General features: G+C 36.8%; 1 protein-coding gene across 2 annotated transcripts in view; it reads left to right on the top strand.

Annotated features, from left to right (window-relative positions):
* mast3b (microtubule associated serine/threonine kinase 3b) overlaps nucleotides 1-20,437 on the top strand; it is a 58,372-nt gene that overhangs the window by 4,843 nt on the left and 33,092 nt on the right. Inside the window, exons 2-3 of one of the 2 annotated variants that reach the window (XM_030132354.1) lie at nucleotides 2,072-2,161; nucleotides 15,633-15,721. In XM_030132354.1, the coding sequence (XP_029988214.1) occupies nucleotides 2,072-2,161; nucleotides 15,633-15,721 (179 nt within the window). Of the gene's footprint in view, nucleotides 1-2,071; nucleotides 2,162-7,169; nucleotides 7,535-15,632; nucleotides 15,722-20,437 lie in introns of those variants that run through there. The other variant, XM_030132355.1, reaches the window with a different exon arrangement.

The following is a 20,437-nucleotide window of genomic DNA, read 5'->3' as shown; positions in this document are numbered from 1 at the left end:
AACTCAGCTTTACGACAGCAGCGTATTAAAGTGGTTTAAAGCCTGTTTATCGTAAGCTTCTTATGTGTAGAGCGGCTAGAAATGTGTCGTTTTTACAAGCTTGAAAATTCACTCATCAGTAGAACCAATGAAAACAAAAAGAAGCAGGTCAAAGTTGTGAAACTGAATGAGGCAAACATTTCAGATTCAGCCTGTTCAGATTAATTCATAAAGACCCAGTACTACTTTTGTGGCAGTTCACAAATGAAATTTTCTTTCTATTTCACCTTTTTTAAATGATTTATCACCGTTTAGTATAATATTATCCTTGGTATTTTGCATTTTGTAGTGTAAATCAGGTATTTTTCTATATTTAATTTACAGATCATGTAGATGTTCATAAAAGCTCAGATTAAACTTGAAGGTTATTATATCAGAACGAGAGAAAACTGAAGAAAAAGTGAATTTTTCAGTAAAATATATTATTAACTGAACATAAACCCAGTGTGTCCATCCACTGTCATTGATCCAACTCCATGGGTTTTACTGGTGAAGCAGTGTTGTAGAAGATGGCAGTGTTTCTGTGGTAACTACGGAGCTCTGAACATCCAAATGGGTCATATCTGATGACCATGAAAAAATGACAAACTGCATTTTACACCAATTATTTGCATGCATTGTTAGAATTAGTGGATGACAGGTATTGAACATCAGTAGATGCTTTTGGTCACCAGTGGCTGTTTGGGTCTTTATGGGTTAAATCAAGGCATCCACTGTGTTTTAGGCTCTAGATGAGCGTCTACATTTTCATATTGATCAGGGAAGTCAGGTCTGATTGTCGCGATCACACATTTTAGGACACATTTTAGCCCCAGTTGTGACCAGATGTGCAGATCTCAGGGTGGATGTGCATGCACGGCCTGAACAGAGCTTTTGGAGTGATGGTATCAGCTCAACTTACCTCAAGTCGGCACGACAATTTTGCATTTCCAATTTTCCACTATATGAGAACAGGTAGTATGAATACCACGTAGTATTAAGAACCTCTTTTGCAAATGAGTCTTGGCCAGGAGTCCCTGCAGAAGAGGCTCTTAACCTCAATGGGATTTTTTTGGTGGTTAAATAAAGGTTAATAAATAAAACAAGTGGTGCCAGGCACAACAAAGCCCGCCCCTCGTACGTATTTCGCTCATTATAAGTAAAAGAGAAGATTTTTTAAAAAATCATTAAAAAATTGAACTTTGACCTACTTCTCCCAAAATGTAATGAAATCTATTCTGGGTCACTGGCAATCTATAAACCCAATTTGGTGTGAATTCAACCAACAGTTTTGCTGCTGCAGTGTTAAACTTGTTTAACAAGTGTTAAACTTGTTTAACACTGCAGCACCAAAACTATTGGTTGAATTCGTTGTTTTTGGTTCAGAACCAAAAACAATACTAATAATGATATTATGAATACATTTCTAGTATCACCGTTGCTGAGCTTCTGGTCAGGCTAAAGCAGTACTAAACATGACATAGAATCATGCTGATCATACATGGGTTTGATCAGAATCATTGTACCGTCAACATCGGCATCATTGCAGGACACCAAGCCGAGTTAGTGGGAAAACTCTGAAAACAAAAACAAATGGAACAACAACAGTACGTTTTCCAGCAGCCTTCATCTTCAGAAATCCACCTTAGATTTGAGTCAAAACAACACCATTCTTTGCTGGAAAAAACTCCATTATTTAATTTGGAGATTGTAATTCCTCTTGTCCTGAAGATGACGTTGTAATATGTTTTTTGTTGCATCGCTATGACGACCACTTCATCTGCACAGGAAATGCAGCGGGTGCTGGTGCCAAACCGAGCCGGCACAAGTGAAGCCGAGGCAAATTTAGCTGATACCATCTGTGGAAAAGTAGGGTATGAATGTTTACGAGCGGGCCCGTCAGTCGCACTCAGACTCCCTTTAACAAACCATGGGAGGTCAAAGGGCAGCAGCATCATCATCACAGCCAGCCAATCAGACGCTCCACCAAAGCACCTCTGCTGACGTGCCAAAGTCAGCGCACTAATCCATCCAACCATGTCTTGCCTTACAGTTTGTCACCCACTTGCCAGAGCCCCACCCTCCTGAGCCCATGCAGCCCCTGCAGCCCCTGCAGCCCCTTACAAACCCTTCATCCCTGGAGGTAAGACGGCCACCAGAGTGACCACCATCAGACTAAACATGTTTCTCTTTCAATAACCGCTCATTTCACCAGTAGGAACATTCTCTCACTGTCTTTGCCAGCAGAACAGGCCTGTTAAATTTAAGCTTTCATGCCTGGTAACCTTGTTAGTCCATCTATTACAACTGCAAAAACCAAAAAAGATGCCATGTTTATGAGCAATTTAGTCAAATATTTCTGCAACTCACTATATATGCATGTTACTAGGTTATTTGGTTCAAAAATATAAAGATTACATTCAAAACACAACAAAAAATGACAGAAATTATACTCAGATAAGGTTAGGTGGTACAGCCAAAAACTGATGTTGATGATGAAAATTGTCGCATCAGTCAATATCAATAATTATCATGGTAAATATTAAATAATTATTTCTTGATCCTGAGTGAAAGCTGAAGAAAAAGACAGTTTTTTGTGCTTTTGATCATTTGTAAAAGACACAAAAAATTTCATAAAGACAAGATAAGAACAGACTCTTCTACAGTTTTGTGATTTATTTGGCAAAAAGGACAAAAAAACAATCTATAGATATAATCTTAACTCTTGTTCTACATTAAATACCATCACAAAATAGTTATAAGTGTTAAATTTATATCACTGTTATTATTTCTCTCCCAGATTTAATTCCAATTGACTTTGACAAAGGAGATCATTAGTGACAGATCAATTAAAGAAATAATGACACGTTTAAGAGGTTTGTCCAAATTGACAAACCCTTATTGAGTTATAAACAGCCAATTTGAATATTTTCATGACCACTCAGGAAATATACAGCGGGACCTTGTTAAATTGCATGAAAATGAGCTGATTACACAGGACAAAAAGTGTAAATATGTGAAAAGTCCAACTGTTTTTGTGTATTGAGGAGGATCTGTTTCACCACTGAAAGCCTATCATTTATTCGTTGTCTCCAAGTCTGTGTGGGTTGCCTGGCAACGGCGCTGGGTGCTGTGGAGGAAGGCAACACTGCAAACAGAGGCGGCTGCATCCAGCATGTGTCTGGATGTGTGAGCAGAGCCTGGCTGTCACACCACACATCGAAGAGTAACGAATCTCATCTTCTCTGCTGAAAAATGAGCAAATTCTTCTGGAAATGCAAAAAAAAAAAAAAAAAAAAATTCTCTCAGATGTGATCAACATAACAGTTTTGACACAGGCGTGATTTGATGCAACAATTCGGCAGATTGCACCATTTGCTGGCATCGTTCTGCGCGACATTTTGCATCTGAGACCTTCCTGTTAACTCACTAACAAAAACATCTTCATTCTCTTGCATCAGATTTTCTATTTGTATGCAAGGAAATTGTTCCCTTCATTAACCTTTGATGCAGATATATTCACTATGTGCATCATTTTCTCCTGATGGTATTAGCTTTAACACAGAGGGGACAAACATATGACCCGTGGGCCAAGACCAGGACGCCAAAAGGTCCAGTCCAGCCCGTTGGATGAATTTGTGAAATGCAAAAATTACACTGAAGATATTAACAATAGGGTGTCAAAATCATTTTAGTTCAGGGGCCACATGCAGACCAATATGATCTCAAGTGGGTTTAGGGTGAAAAGTAAAATCACATGAAAATGTTTACATTTACAAACTGTTTTTGCACAAAAATGTGAATAACGTAAACAAATATGAACAACACGAAATGTCTAAAGAGAAGTAAGTGGAATTATAACAATATTCTGCCTGTTACTAAATGTTTTGTGTATTTGTAGATCCACTGTGGTCTGCAAGTTGTAATGTACATGTGTAACTGATAAGGTGAGGTATAATATTGTTCAAATTGCACTTATTTTTCTTAATAACTTTCAGGTTGGTCATATTTTTTCCATGTTATGTTCAAGTGCAGTTTGTAGATGTAAAATTTTCATAATGGAATTTTACTTTTTTCAATCTAAAACTTTGGAATTAATATTATTTATAGGTTTGTATCTTATCTACTGTATATTATAAAAGGGAGGTGGACTTTGTGTGTGTGTCCGTGTGTGTGCGTGTGTGTGTGTGTGTCTGTGTGTGTGTGTGTGTGTGTGTGTGTGTGTGTCTCAGGCATCACACAAAATCCAGAAAGAGCTGACTGCTGCAGTTTGGTATACTTATGTATTTTTGGTCAAGGAACAGACTAGTGAAAATGGCAACATATTAACCTTTAAATCTTACCAGTTGATCAAAGATTTCAAGACTGACCACCAGAGATAAAATAAATAAATAAACAAGTGGCACCAGGCACCACAGACCCCGACCTTTGCACGTATTGCAGCTTATTTTGGCATCGATCCAGATGATGTCATCATGTCATTGCGTGTGCTGATGTCAACATAGGCATGGACAGCATAGACAAATTTTGCCCATTGTAAGTAAATAGGAAGAAAAAAAAAAAGATTTTAAAAAATTCATTGAAATTTTGAACTTTAACCTACTTTTCCCAAAGTGTAATGACATCTATTCTGGGTCACTGGCAATCTATAAACGCAATCTGGTATGAATCTAACCAATAGTTTTGCTACTGGAGTGTTAACAATCACAGAAACTTGCCTTGCCTTTGGGGGGGGGGGGGTAATAACAGAGAGAACTTTAACCCTTTCATGCATGAATTATGACAGCCATAATTAAGTTTGTTTTTTTTTTCTGAGTGTTTTTATTCCTCCAGGCATAAAAAAAACAATGCAATTGACATTTTTTATGGACCTACTTTTCATGGAGCTGCAAAAATATCCATTCAGCTGGACACCATGCATTTAATTTTTCAAGCAAAGAAACATATTTACTGATATACTGTGTGAAAACTATGAAATAAAAACATTTTTAATGCAGCTAATCTGATGTTTTCTCACATTTTAACATATTCTAATGCTAGTAATTACTCACTTCATGGAGATAATATGCAAAAAACAAACCATTTTGGTAAAAAAAAAAAAAAAAAAAAAAAAGATAAAAACCTATTAGTTACAGTCTAATAACAAGAACAAGCACTTGATTTACTCTCAAACATGTCACTGCAGATCAGGTTTGTCAAGAACAGCAAAGTTACAGTAATGGTATGAATGTCAGTGTATGGGATGATGCATAAGTGTCCACTGTGTTAGCTGCTACGGAACTAAAACAACAAAATCTACAAATATACAAGAGAACAGCTGTAGAATAGATGTCCACTGTAGTGACCACTATGCATGAAAGGGTTAATGTTGGTGTGCACAAGCCACGTGAAGCTGATGTAGGTGATGAAAACTGCAGTTCCATCAATGTCCACTGGGGGCGGGATCCAAAAGTGAGTTAATCCCCATAGATTTCCATGGGAAAATGATAAACTTTACAGCAGAAGTAAACTTATTTCATCCTGGGGGTTTTGGTGGACAGCATTAGCTCGACTTCTCAGTCAGACATTCGCTGCTCAAATCAGGTCAAATTAATTAATTCAGACTCTGTATTTGTCAGTATATTTGACATGTAGACATGCCAGCTGAGCACACAGGAACAAACCACACATTGCAGACGAGGAGTGGTAAGCTGCCATGTCAGGTGCCTGAGGAGCAAATGAGGGTTAAGTGCAATGCTCAAGGGCACATCAGTCAACAGGGGACTTGAACTGGTGACCCTTCACAAGCTGCTTTTCTAACCTTCTAGGCCACAGCTGCCCTGAAGTGTCTGATGTGACCCAAACAGTGAAAACGTTAAATGTTCGTCAGCTTTGTATTAAACTATCGATAAAGCATATTTGATAAATGTATTAGAGAAAATCGAGGAACTTTTTCAGGAGTGTCAGCTAGGAAAGATACTTACTCTGTTACCTCTTATCTTCATCACAAAAAAAGAGAAAAGGCTTTAGATTTATGTTTTCAGAAAATTGATAGAAGTGACAACACCTGTGTCAACCAAATAATTATACAGTCTTTTAATAATGGAAAATTAAAAGGCCACAGCATCTTCAACTGATGATGATTGTTAGGCATAAGAAGTTACAAAACTAAATGAATCATTTCCCAGTTTGGGATAAATAAAGTACATCTATCTATCTATCTATCTATCTATCTATCTATCTATCTATCTATCTATCTATCTATCTATCTATCTATCTATCTATCTATCTATCTATCTATCTATCTATCTATCTATCTATCTATCTATCTATCTAACACACTCTCATAACATGTGATAAAATACATAATTATTCACTTCAATTTTATCATTACTTGTAATTAAAACGATTATTAGATAAAATTACGTTAAAAATGTAAAAAAAAAACAAAACAAAACTGAATACACAGTTCAGAAATTCAAGATAGTTAAACACTGGAATGTGCCATTATGTAAAAGTGACACTTGTGACCCTCCCTCTCACAGACTCCTTATGGTACAACCCATCAATATGCTATGCTGCTTTTAAATGCTGTAGGAAAACTTTAACTCCATCACACGACGGCACGTGGCTGAGGGAACAAGTGTTTAACCTGTTGCCATTCTGAACATTATTACCCTGGCATGTCACTGTTGTTAATATTTGTCTAGATGATGAAGTATAGATTTATTCTTGTGATAAGGAGAACGTTTTAATACATATATAGCGATAAACATCATTTGTCAGATTTGTATGAAAAAAGTGCATAGAAATTTCGCTTCCTAAATTCAAATGAATTCAGACTTTCATCAAAGATTTAGCTTGTTGGTTAGTTAGGTTGTTTGTTTGTTAGCATCCAAATGCACTTTTTGTAGTCCATTGTTAGAACACTAGTTTTTCGCGTATTATCAGTGAAGTCTGTCGGATTTTTTCCCCCTGTGCCATTTCTTTTTACGTCCTGTTACATTTTCCTTTCCTGACTTTATTGCGTTTTCCATTGAGGCCAAGGAAAAACGTTTGTGAGAAGTAGATAGGAAGGATTTTTGTGCTTTTCAGCCTAGATGCTTTGCAGCAGCACGAAGCCGCAGTAAACGATCGCGACGTGAACGCACCACCAGTCTCAGCTTCCTCACGCGAACTCACGCGCGGCGCCAGTTTGGACGAACCAGCGCGTGAACGAACCACACAAACAAACATGGACGCGGCGTTCGGAGGACCGGACCGACACCCACCAGCGGCGCCCCGGAGGATGTAACGACGCGCGGCGGGAAGACAAAAGAAACCGCCGAGGAGAAGGAGACGATGGTGGGGAGAGCAGCGGGAGCGGGTTTCACGTCGCCCCGACCCCCGCGTCTCTGAAACCTCCTTTTTGAAGTTTGGAACAAGGGGGTTATCCAAGAAGAGGCTCCAGCATGTCGGATCCGAGCCACTGGTCCGGCCAGCCGAGCCACAATAAGTCCCACTTTGTCCCGGGAGCCCTGCTTAAGCGTTCCAAAAGGTACTTGAGAGGAGTTGGGATGAGCTAGCTTAGCGTTTGAATGCGTCTTTATCTCCCATTCGACTTTAAGTTGATGTAAAATTGAGGTAAAACGTTTTCAACTTAAGCTAGCTCCTGTCAGAAAACCTTTAGCTGTTGTGTTTGGTCGGCAATGAGTTTGTGCAGCTTCACAGCTTTTGTCCAGAAAACAATACGACTGTAAAAGCAACTGATCCCATTTGTCTGCAGTGTTTGCCATAGAGGAGGTAGGACATGCTGTATCTGCACCGCAGGCTGCTGCAGGAGGATGGTTTCTGGAGCTCCTAGATAAATAGTTTTTCACGTTTACAGTAAGAGATAAACACTGTAAGCACTGGTAATGGGGCTGGTGCATCGCAGAGTCATTGTTTACCCTCTAAATACCTATATTTACATGCAGAAGATCTTCTAAAACCAAAAGATATGAATAGAAAACAAGGGCAGAGTCACAGACTGTATTTTTACATGTTATATTTCAGCTGCAGTGTCAGATCACTTTGTTGTTGACTGTTATAACATTAATAACTGTTTTTAGAATGTCTTCTAGTGCAGCTGCATGATTTGGAGAAAAGCCATATTGCAGTTTTGAGTTAAAATATCTTTGTTAACCTGGAAAAGGCATGTAATACACTGTATTTGAAGCACAAATATAGGTAAATACAGTAAAACGTAGTGAGACTGTGTGGGAGGTGTAGGTGTTTATTTTCTCCATTTCTGCCGTTATATACTCCTTAAACTGAACATTTGTATTGCAGCCTATCTGTACTTTTATAATGGCACAGGTTGGTTTGGCACGATTACTGTCCAGCCTAAGATTCAGGTTTACTTACTATTTTATGGCAATAAACTCCATATGATTGTACGTTTGAGGATGTCAAATTACGTGCTGATTGACATAATTTCAGACAACTTTATAGACTACCCAACTTTCAGATTAACTGGGTAAATATTAGCCACTTTGGTCCCTAAGTATGGTTACAGCAGTCAAAAACTGCTATATACACTATCAGCTGTGATGACTCCTAATTTTAATAATAATTTTTTTTCATGAACGGTGAATAGCTAATTGTATGGTCTATTACATGTCACGAAGCAGTGAAACAGTGTTCCCCAAAGCCCAAGGTGATGTTATAAACTGTATAGTGTGGTTCAGAGCCCCAGATATATTTAGGTATTTTCTACAGAGGAGGAAATAATCAGAGAATATTCACATTTAAGGGCAGTAATTATAAGGCTTAGGTGCAGTGTTCAAGTTATTTTGTGCAAAACTAAAGCCAAATCAAATTTTCTTGTATGTAGTTATAGTAAAATTGATCCAAAATGATCCTAAAATGTATAAAGGCCTCTAGACTCCTCAAATGTACACTTAAATCAAGGGAGAAGCAAAGAATTTGGGCTTTTTTTTTTTTTTTTACCAGATATTAATCAAACTGATTAGTTCAATAGTCGACACCTAATCAACTAGTCATCGAAGCTCTATTATCAGACTGTCTTAATGATCCTTTCAACACCATTCTGAACTCCTTGCTCTTAGTTGAATGTTTTTGGTAATGTTTGTCCATTCTTCTTAAAATCGGGGGATTAAAGCCCCCCCCCCCCCCTTCCACCCAGACACAAGCACCAGGTCTTTGACATCTGCAGTTCAAGCCCGGCCTGCTGTCGCTCTCCCTGCTCCCGCTCCCTCCAGACTGTAGCCTGTTGACACAACGTCTCCTTTCTGTGCTTTTGGCTCTCGTCAGTTTTCTTTCTTCATCTGACACAGCCAGTGCTGCTATTCCATGCGTTTGCCTGCAGATTAGAGTCGCAGTTATATAAACATTTCTCAAGGCAGAGCTCCTGCGAAGGCGGAAATAATCTCATCGCTCGAGTTAAATCTCAGTGGGCAGCAAGAAATCAAAAGCCTGATCTGTACTATACTTTAAATAGTAGCGGTGTAACAGTACGGAGAAGTCAGAGTTCGATACGAGATTGTTGCAATAGGAGAAAAGCATCAACAACAGAAAAAGATTAGGTTTTGTTCATGTGTTTTTGAACAGACAGAAGGGCGAGTACATCATAGAAGCACTAAAATGTGACCATAATTTCTCAGAGCTCCCTTTTGTATTTAGGGGTGATAAATTAAGAATCGGAATATTAACACTCTTACAGTTTATGTTATGCAATACATTGGTGTCTTTGGCAGAACTTCAGAGCTCTTTATTATAAACACTCTATTGGTATTTTAGCAAATTTTTTAAAAGTAGAAATATTTACAGTCCTTTTTAACTGTCCAGTATCCAGGTGAACATATTATGCACACTTTGCATTTCATTTTATAAAAGGTCATATTATTTTTCACTATTTGTAATAGGTCAGAATTCCAAACTTGTTCATTTTTTGCCGGATTTTAAAAATTCTGACCCAGCTACTTAAATCAGCACATAGTAAACAAATGAAAAATTACTACACTAGCACCCTTCTCCAAAGTGAGCAAAAATGCACAGTGACAGATACCATTTTACCTAACACAAAATATAATAATGCATATCAGCTAATGTTGCAGTTAATTATTGACATATGCCAGGCTGCACAAATCTAATAATAAATAATACAATTTTTATGTTGTATATTGGAGGGAAAAAAATTTTTTGTGTTTTTTGCATCAAAAAATGTGGTTTGTTTACATTGCAAAGGTGGCATTTAAAGGTTTAAAAAAAAATCTGACAGTTATTGAGTATTTGGTATTTTTCTTTATGGCTCAAGTTGATAAAAAACATTTTGACATTACTATGGTACTGTACAGATTATGTGCTTTTGCTGTTTAGGAAGGACCACTTAGTGGGATACCAGCGGGTTAAGGAACTGGTGATAATTTATTTAATTATGTTTAATTAACAAGCTCTTACTCTGTAATCTATAGTTTTTACGGCACACTCTTATTTTGAAGGACAGACGTTCTAGTGATGAAATTTATTTCAACTTGGTCGACTTAAACAAGATAAAAATGTTTCAAAGGAGGGTTAAAAACAAGATTAAAACTCATGTAAAAACAAGTAAAGCCTGGTGTTGTCCAGAGAAGACGAGGGTGAAGTGGACAAAGGTTTTATGCAAATAAAACATCAGCGATACTAACGTCGTAGCATACTTTGTCCACACTCATGTGAAGGAGTCAGTGTCCTCAGTCAGTTCTGCGTCATTTGGACTCGCAGTAGTGTGACATGGTATGGTGCTAATTTGATCATGGTGTACATCTGTGTGAGTCTGGGAGCAACATTATGACATTTGGTTCCACTTTATGTTCATCAGTCTTTACACATAGACTACAGCTGTACTAAGTGTTCTCAGTATTAGAAGTACTCTGATTTTTACAGAGATATAATAATGAGGGTTTATAACAGAAAAAAGACTATATCAGATGTGAAGTTCAACAGCTTCTTACAGTGCTTAGAAAAAAAAAAAGCTAAATGAGTAAATCAGTCGTGTAAATAAATATAAAACTGAATGAAACTTAAACCATCAGAGAAGTCGGCCGTTCTTGGTCTAATTTTCTTTTTTCTTTGAGCTTTTTTTTTCCATCTAAGTTCTGCAGATACTTATATTTTATAAAATGCGGTTTATTCAGTCTGTTTCTACTCAGTACAACTATAATATTTGTACCTTTACAAGACAAATACACATAACATTAAACCCCAATTATGTGTTTGGTTTCTGCCCAAACTTGCATGTTAATCTATTTTCTGTCATATCACACATCATACAAATAACACATTTCTCACTCATTTGTTTTGCAGAACATTTAATGTGCATTTTTAAATTTTACATCAGAAAAGGTTGATTGAAACAGACAGATTTGAAAGAAACCTTAGTTTCACTCTCAGTGTTTATGCCAGTGAGGTTTTTACCAATTTGAAAACAGTGTTAATGTATGTCATGCAGAATGGAAACAGCTTTTCACTTCAGCTTTAACTTAGTCCTTGCTTTCTCCTGAATATTCCCATAAGAGCATAAAAACATTGTTGGTGTAGATGGGCAAAGCCCCGCCCTTTCCCCTGTGCCCCATGGGACATCAAAAAACATATGGACGGCATCGGTGAAGAGAGACAACTTATTCTATGATCACATTTGAGTTTGTCACCATTTACACATATGTTTGTCAATTTAAAAGTAATTTTAAGAGTCAAAGTCACAATTTGTCGTAAAGAAACATGTAATTTTGGCACATTTTAGCTCATCTTTTTAGAGTGGCATTAAAAGAGGTGAAGAAGTGCCCAGTCTAGTCATGTTGAAGCTGCAGAAACAGTTACGATGATATTTCCTCTGTGACTTTCGCCTGCGAAGTTGTTGGATTTGTTTTCAGTCTAATACTTCAACAGTTTTACAACAAACTGACACTTTCTTGACTTACTTTTAAACTGACAGATATCATGTGTGTAAATGATGCGTACTAAAAAAAAATCACTTGTCTCTTGGCAATGATTGGAAAAAGATTTATTCCCGAAATTAGATCTCATGGGATACAACTGGAAGGGCAGAGCTTTGACTCGGTATTAACATTCTGTAGTACAGACCAATGAGGAAAACGTGTAACTCCTTGTTTTAACCCATGAATAAAAACTTCACATTCACATTAGTTATAAACAGCCCTAGAATGTTCTGCTTCTTTGCATCAGTTCATTACAGTTTTAATACAGTCATAAGTATTGTTGCCCATAGCGCCACCTTAAGACTACACCACGCAGCCAATGTTTTTCACTCCAAACCTGGTCATAAAACATAAGTTATTTCCATTTTTTTTTAATATTTGTGACTTTACAAAGTTTTACCTCAAATCCACTTGTTGTGTTGTGGAAACACATCTACTGTTGATAGATCTGCAGCACTGAAGATCTGAATAACCTATAAAGACACAGTGCTACGTTTATGGCAGTTCTCAAATGAATTTTTCTTGTTTTTTAACATTTCTTAAGTGATTTATCACCATTTACTCTAATGTTATCCTCTGTATTTTACATTTTTCAGTGAAAATCAGGTATTTTCCTATGCTTGATTTACTCATCATTGGGGGTGTGTATTGGCAAGTACCTGGCAACACAAAAAAAAAGTCCGCCATGTCTGCATTTGAATAAATACCTAAAAATATTGATACACATTTTTAATATTGATTCAGTATCATGAAATGAAATATCACGATATACTGTGGAACTGATATTTTCTTACACCCCTACTTATCATGTAGATGTTCATTAAGGGTCAGAGTAAAACTGAGTGTTATTATATCAAAAACAAAGACAACTGAAGAAAAAGTATCTTTTTCTGCAAAATATATCATTAACTGAACATAAAATAAGTGTCTCCATCCACTGTCATTGATCCAACCCCATGGGTTGTACTGGTGATTCAATGTTGTTGAAGATGACGGTGTTTCCACGTTCACTGCAGAGCCTCTAAACGTCCAAATGGGTCATATCTGATGACTATGAAAAGATGACAAACTGTATTTTAAACCAATTATTTACATGTATTGATAGGTTTAATGGCTCAACAGTTATTTAACATTTTAGATCAGAAGATGATTTTAGTCTCGGGTGGATGTTCGAGTCTTTATGGGTTAAAGTGAATGCGATAAGTTTGAGTTGCGTCTTTGGGAGTCTGCTCCAGTCCGACCTCTGTTTTCTACCCACACACACACATACACAAGTCATGTTATTCAGGTTACTGTTGCAGCTGAGCTTACAGGATCACAGTCTGCTACTTTAGAGGTCAAGTGTCTTCTTAATCTGCCCGGTGGTACACTGACATGAAACATCACTGTAATTCTTTTGTGTCCCGGTGATGTCGACACAGATGCAGACAAACATGGCCCGGGGCCTCGCATGAGTCAAACATGTAATTATAGGTGGATAAACCGCAGACCAAAATGATTACATTGAGCTTAGAGGACGACACCGGCGTGTTTTTCTGGGATTGGCTTATCTGTCAGCTTAGGCGTTTCATGATCAGACAATAGAAACATTCATGTGTTATCGGTGGATTGTGTTATTTGTTGCATCAGTGTTTTAGACACGACTTTTAACAGGGACAGTCTGAGTTGTTAGAACTGAGGAAAACTTATTTTACTTAGTGTATATTGTATTAAGAAGGGCCTGGCATCAAATGGAATTAATTTGATAAAAAAAAACAAACAAACAAAACCCTTATTTTTCCCCTGAAGACATTTTTTTTTTTGCTCAATAAAAAAATCTAAATGCAGCCTGTTAGTTTCTTGTAATATCTTTATTGTAAATTTGTTTCTCCAGGGAAATATGGGTTGTAGTTTTATTTTTTTTTAAAAACAAAAAAAAAGAAATATTGAATCTTGTTTTGTCCAGTGTAGTCAGAAAACAGTAAATTAAAATTTTCGATAATGAAATGCTCCATACAATGAAACAATAATGTTGCTCTTATGATGGTCTACATTGATCTTTTGTCTTGAGGGTGTTTTTTGCACCTCCAAACATTTTCAAACTTTGAGTGTTTTGCTCTGTCGTGATTTCACCATTTTGAAAAAAAGGTTGTAATAAATCGAAACAAAGGAAATTACCAAAGTTAACAAAAAAAATCAGAAATTTAGTGCCTCAGTCCATCCTCTAAGGTGGTTTCTATTTTTTCTATCATTCTTGTCTTGTTGCATCTTTTATTGCATTTTTATCTGTGTTGTTTTTGTGATGTTATGTCTTGTATCCAATCCAACTTTATTTATAAAGCACTTTAAAACATCCACAGTGGACCAAAGTGCTGTACAGAAGACAAAAAGCACAGGGAATAAAATTAGTCAAAGTATTAAGAACCAATAAAATCAAATAAATAAAACTAGAAAAGCAATGAATTTCCCCCCGGGGATCAATAAAGTATCTATCTATCTCTCTCTCTCTCTCTCTCTCTCTCTCTCTCTCTCTCTCTCTCTCTCTCTCTCTCTCTCTCTCTATATATATATATATATATATATATATATATATATATATATATATATATATATATATAAAAGCACTCGGAGAGCACAGACCTCCGCCACGGCAGATCAGTGCCCCCACCCCCCCTTTTGAGTTTTCTTGCTAACAGACAAACAAATAAACAGACAGACGAACCCCGATGAAAATATAACCTCCTTGACAGAGGTAATAAAATAATTTAAAAATGAACAGGCAGCAAATGGAGCGATGCTAAAACCAGAGGAATGTGCCCATATTTAGTCACTCCACGAGTTGCATGGCCCTCTCTGTCTTTTATTTATTTTATTACTTTTAAGTATTTGATTTTATTGTTTTATTTATAGCATTATTTTAGTTTTATGGACTTATTGTTTTAGTATATTTTATTTTATTTGGTCTTACTATTTTTTGTTATTTTAATGAGGACTGGTAGAGTTAAATAGAGAACATTTGTTTTATTGTTTTTACGATCCTATGTGTAGCACTTGGGAAATGTTCTTGTTGTTTAAACGGGCTGTATAAATAAAGTGGAGTGGATTGGATATTTACGAGTGCCAGTTAAAAGACGTGCAGCAGCATTTTGTACCATTTGAACACAATTGATGAAAGACCCACTAACCTCCAAATACAGTGCATTACAGTAGTCCAGCAGAGTAGTGATAAAGGCATAGATTGCAGTTTCAAAATGCTGTTTGAAAGGATTCACTTCACTTTGGCTAGCTGCCTTAAATGAAAAAAGCTCAACTTCACGACTGCCTTTACTTGACTATCAAGCTTAAAGTCAGAGTCCATTTTAACACCCAGGTTTTTGATGACTGGCTTGTTGTACTGAGCCAAATAACCCAGATCTATTGGGGAGAACCCAATTGTACCGTCAAAAATCATAACCCGACAAGTAATTTAAAACTATAATCAACTGTGTGGAATCAGCCATTAATCTTGAAATAAATACTCGATATCGCCCGGTCCAAGTCAGCATATTTATCAGCACACTATTCCTGACGCTGTGGCTGCCACTGATAGAAATGAACAACAAAACATTTAGCAAGTCACGTATCACACATTTATTGATGAGAATGCAGATGACTGTGTTCACACTTGTTGATTTCTCTCTCCTCTTATTTGTTCTGCAGCTGTCGCAGCAGCAACAGGAAGAGCCTCGGTGTCGGGACGCCGTCGCCCACGTTGTCCCGGCCGCTCTCCCCTTTATCGCTCCACACGGGTAAGAGCCACAACAACACATGGCTACTGTGTTCCTGAAATACACAAGAAAATCATCATTATATTCTAAATGCTAACCTTTTACGTAAGTGACTCGAGATAAAGATGACAGCTTCACATGTTTGTTTTTCAGTTGAAAGGAAGCTTTTGGTGCAAGTTGTGATTATGTGAAAATTTATACAAAGTGCAGAAACACTGAGCGGCGTTAATGACCCAGTCATAGCTGCAGGACTGTGGCGTCATCTGTTATCTTTGTGTATTAACCAGTGGATGGGGTACAAGTAAACATCATGCTAACACTAACTCACAGTTTACATTGCAAGCTCTGAGATGAAGCAGTGGGTTGCTGCTGTAAACAGATTACCTCAGAAAATAACCTACGCTGCGTGGTGTCTTGTTTTAAAATAAGCCTTTTCTGACTGCACTGCTGCCTCCGGTGACTCCTCTGACTCCTCTGTCAAAGATGGTGGTGGTAATGGAGGGGGTTGTGGTCAAACCAGTCTAATTCCACCTCTTGTAACCTGAGCTGTGCAGGTTAGACTCTTCTCCGTCTACTGGTTCATACCATTTGGGAACAGACAGAAATGTTTTGTGGCCAAAAATGGTGACGTTCACACAACAGGCATTACATTATTACCCAGATCAGATCAGGGGCGTCTTTCTTTGGCTCCTTACATTATTTTGTTAGATTTTAGGTCTTGAACTGATAGATAAAGTAGCTGTGTTTGAACGTTTGGATTATTTCCTTCAGTAAATTCATCAAAGGCCTTGTAAGAGCCTTTCTTTTTAGTAGACGAATGCATTGTCATACATTTATTGCACAGTGAAATAGTCCCTGTCAATGTTTTGCTCTTGAATATGATTATTTTCATTCACTTTACTGCTGATTTCATGTGTATTTTTCATTTACACCTGTAGATGTTTAAGGTTGAGCTCATCTGAATGACTTTATCGCATCTGAGTGACTCAGTCCAGTACAGGGTTGTGATTAATCTCAATTTAAAGTGATGTTAAAGCTGCATGAATTCTGAGCTGTTTAAAATGAGATCACAATGCAACAGCAGATCTGTATCTGATTCAGGACCTCATATGGAAGTAGGGCTGAAAGATATATCGTTATCGTATCGATTTCTAGATATGAACATTCAAGATATTAATGTCGAAAAAGCAACGATATAAACAATGTAGATTTCCCCCACGCTCGCCCTGCATGTACAGCTCTGGAAGTCACAACAAATTTGATTTATTCGTACTTTATGTTAATGTTGATGACTGGCAGGGAGTTCTTATAAATAAAACTGCACTTTCCACATTCTTTTGTATTATGATGTTTGTATTTTTCTGAAAAATGCTTGGTTTTCACCAAACCTGTAGTCATATCGTTTTGTATCGATATCGAGATATCTGGCATGAATATCAAGATATGAAATTTTGTCCATATCGTTCAGCCTTATATGGAAGTGGACCAGATCCCAGTGTCAAGTTCTGATTGCATGTGATTTGGGCTGTTCACTGTCATGAGTGTTTGACAATAGTCGCTACTTTATGTAATTACCTTTTTTTTTTTCCCTTGTCAGTATCTAAAACATTTATTCTGTTTTTTTGTGCACCAAAAGTACAGTCTGTTCATCCCTGAGTCCAAGTGATCATTGGTTCCAGATTTGAAGACCCTTCCTCAGCTGACATGTTCATCAGAATGAGAATGAGTTCACAGAGCTTTGACCTTTAACCATTAATATTTCTTCAGTAATCACCCTGTCAATCTATTTCTGAGAGGACTGACAACCAACATACCTTTTTACCCCTCAGCCAGAAATGGCCAAAGGGGCATTGTAATCATTTTGTCATCTGTCTATCTGCCTGTCTGTCCATTCAATGACATAATCACATTATCTGAAGAATGCATTGATATATCTGCACCAAATTTATACTGTGTAGGCATCTTGGCATGGAGCAGAAGCCTATTAAAAATAGGTGACCTTGACCTACTTTTTCAAGGTCAAATGGCCTTGTGCTGTTACAATATCTGAGTAATTTCAAATATAAATATGTATGTAATAAGTTTTCCATTTAGACAATAGGGCAGTAACTTTCAACAGAATCTTACACTACATTTGGCCAAGGGGGAATAAAAATGCGCATCATGTTATGTTTATAGAGAGGCACGTGGAAATCTGATTCACATACAAGTGAATAAGATGAAATATGAGCCACTTTTATCTGTAGGTTGAACAGATCCTATGGTAATCAGTCCAGACTAGAGGTGCACATTTAATCAAACTGCAGCTGCAATGTCATTTTGTGTAATTATATTCTAAAAGGCAGCAATTTCCAATGTGTATCATGTAGAGTCAGTGATTGTGAGCAGTGTGTAAAACATGAAAAAGGAAACCCATTACTTACACTTATAAAAATTTTTTTTTATGTATTTAGAGTAGCTGTATATGGTATGTTAGAGTTGAAAATAAGTACACATAATAGACTTTGATGAGTGTTTGACATAAGTAGCCACTTAATGTAATTACCTTTTTTATGTCAGTCAGTAGTTAGAACATTTATTCTGTTTTTTTGTGCACCAAAAGTACAATCTGTTCATTCATCAGTCCAAGTGAACATTTGTTCCACATTTGAAGACCCTTCCTCAGCTGACGTGTTTGTCAGAATGAGAATGAGTTCACGCAGACCTTGACCTCTGACCACTAATATTTCTTCAGTAATCATCCTGTCAATCTGTTTCTGAGTTTGCAAGCTAAATATATGAACTGAAGACCAACGCATCTCTTTATAGAAATGCACGTGAGAATCTGATTCACATGCAAATGAATAAGATGAAATATGGGCCACTTTTATCTGTAGGTTGAACAGATCTTATGTTTTTCAGTCCAAATTAGAGCTGCACATTTAATCAAAGTGCAGTTGCATTGTCATTTTGTGCAATTATATCCTAAAAGGCTGGAGTTTCCAATATGTATCTTGTGATATTTTAGTCAGTGATTGTGAGCAGAGATCTACTGTGTAAAACATGAAAAACAAAGCTTCTACTTATTTTCTACATTTCTTAAGTTTTTTTTTTTTTTTTTTTAGACTACCCATAGAATCTGTATGAAGCACATACCATCTATAATGTAGATGGTATGTTAGAGTTGAAAATGAAGACACAAAAATTATGACTAATTTGTGCACAATAATCACAGTTTGACTGTCCCCAGATCGTGCAGCTGTAGTCCAGACTGTTCCGTTCTTCTGTCAGAGCAAAAAGAACATCTTGCATTTTGTGGTGTTTCTTGAATTATTTAAACTGCACTTTCTAAACACTTCATATTGAGCTGTCTCCTTTTATTTTGTGCCACCTGAATTTTAGAACTGTGGACCAGATGTCAGAGTTGGAAATGATTGACGTCAATATTCAGTAAACACATGACCTGCTCATTAAATCACATTTCCACTGTTATTTAATTGTCACCTTTCCAGGGTAGACCTACTTGATTTGACTGTTTTATTGTTTATGTATCGTGCAGTTAACACAGTGGTGGTTTTAATGTGATGCAGATTCTTTGTGTTTTCACATCTTCAGTAATAAGTGTCAGCTGTAACGTCTAATGCTGCAAAATATTCAGTTACGCTAAAGACCTGATACCTGCTAATAGACATTAACCCATAAAGACCCAGTGCTACTTTTATGACAGTTCCCAAAAGAATTTTTCTCTGCAATTAGCCTTTCTTAAGTGATTTATCACCATTTATTATAATATTATCCATTGTATTTTGTATTTTTTCAGTGAAAATGATGTGTTTTCCTATATTTAATATACTGATCATGTAGATGTTCATAAAAGCTCAAATTAAAGTTGAGGATTATTATATCAAAAACAGAGAAAACTGAAGATAAGTAACTTTCAGCATAGATATCAATAACTGAACATAAAAGCAAGTGTCTCCATCCACTGTCATTTATCAAGCTCCATGGGTTTTAACTGGTGAATCAATGCTGTAGAAGATGATGGTGTTTCCACGTTCATTATGGAGCCTCTGAACATCCAAATGGGTCATATCTGGTGGCCATGAAAAGATGACAAACTGCATTTTAAACCAGTTATTTACATGCATTGATATAATTAGTGGATCAACAGGTATTAAACATTTTAGATCAGTAGACAGTTTTGTTCAGTGTGTGGATGTTTTGGTCTTTATGGGTTAAATGGGTAAGTCAGAGTATGTAGTGTGTAATTTCACTAAATAATTCTACGTAAAGGTGACAACAAACAGACTTATAAGTGTCTGCCAAACCTGTCAGGTCTTCCCACAGATGTAACCCTTTCACACAGTGGGATGAGTTACAGATGGGAAGAAATGAAAGAGAAACATTTATTCCCATAATGCATATGATGAGGAACGACAAGCATCAGCGTGTGCGTTTACATACACTAGGGCTGCACGATTTTAGCAAAAAAAAAAAAAAAATCCTATTTTTTTTCCTCTTAAAAACTCGATTTTTGATTTCGATTTTTGGGTAAAACTACAAAAGACAACAGAAGTCAGCATGCCATTTTCGTGAGCAGCCCACAATGCAAGACACTGCTCCCTACCTCAGATCTGTGATGGTATCACGTGATGAACCCACAGAAGTTTTTTTTTTCTTCATTAAATCTTTAAAATTAATTAGAGTATACAAACAATGTATACAACAAGAAAATAATATAAGTTTGCCAGGGGGAAC

This window comes from Sphaeramia orbicularis, chromosome 4, assembly GCF_902148855.1.
Source record: "Sphaeramia orbicularis chromosome 4, fSphaOr1.1, whole genome shotgun sequence".
Taxonomy (NCBI): domain Eukaryota; kingdom Metazoa; phylum Chordata; class Actinopteri; order Kurtiformes; family Apogonidae; genus Sphaeramia; species Sphaeramia orbicularis.
The sequence above is the reverse complement of the archived record's forward strand: the minus strand, read 5'-3'. Positions and strand labels throughout refer to the sequence as shown.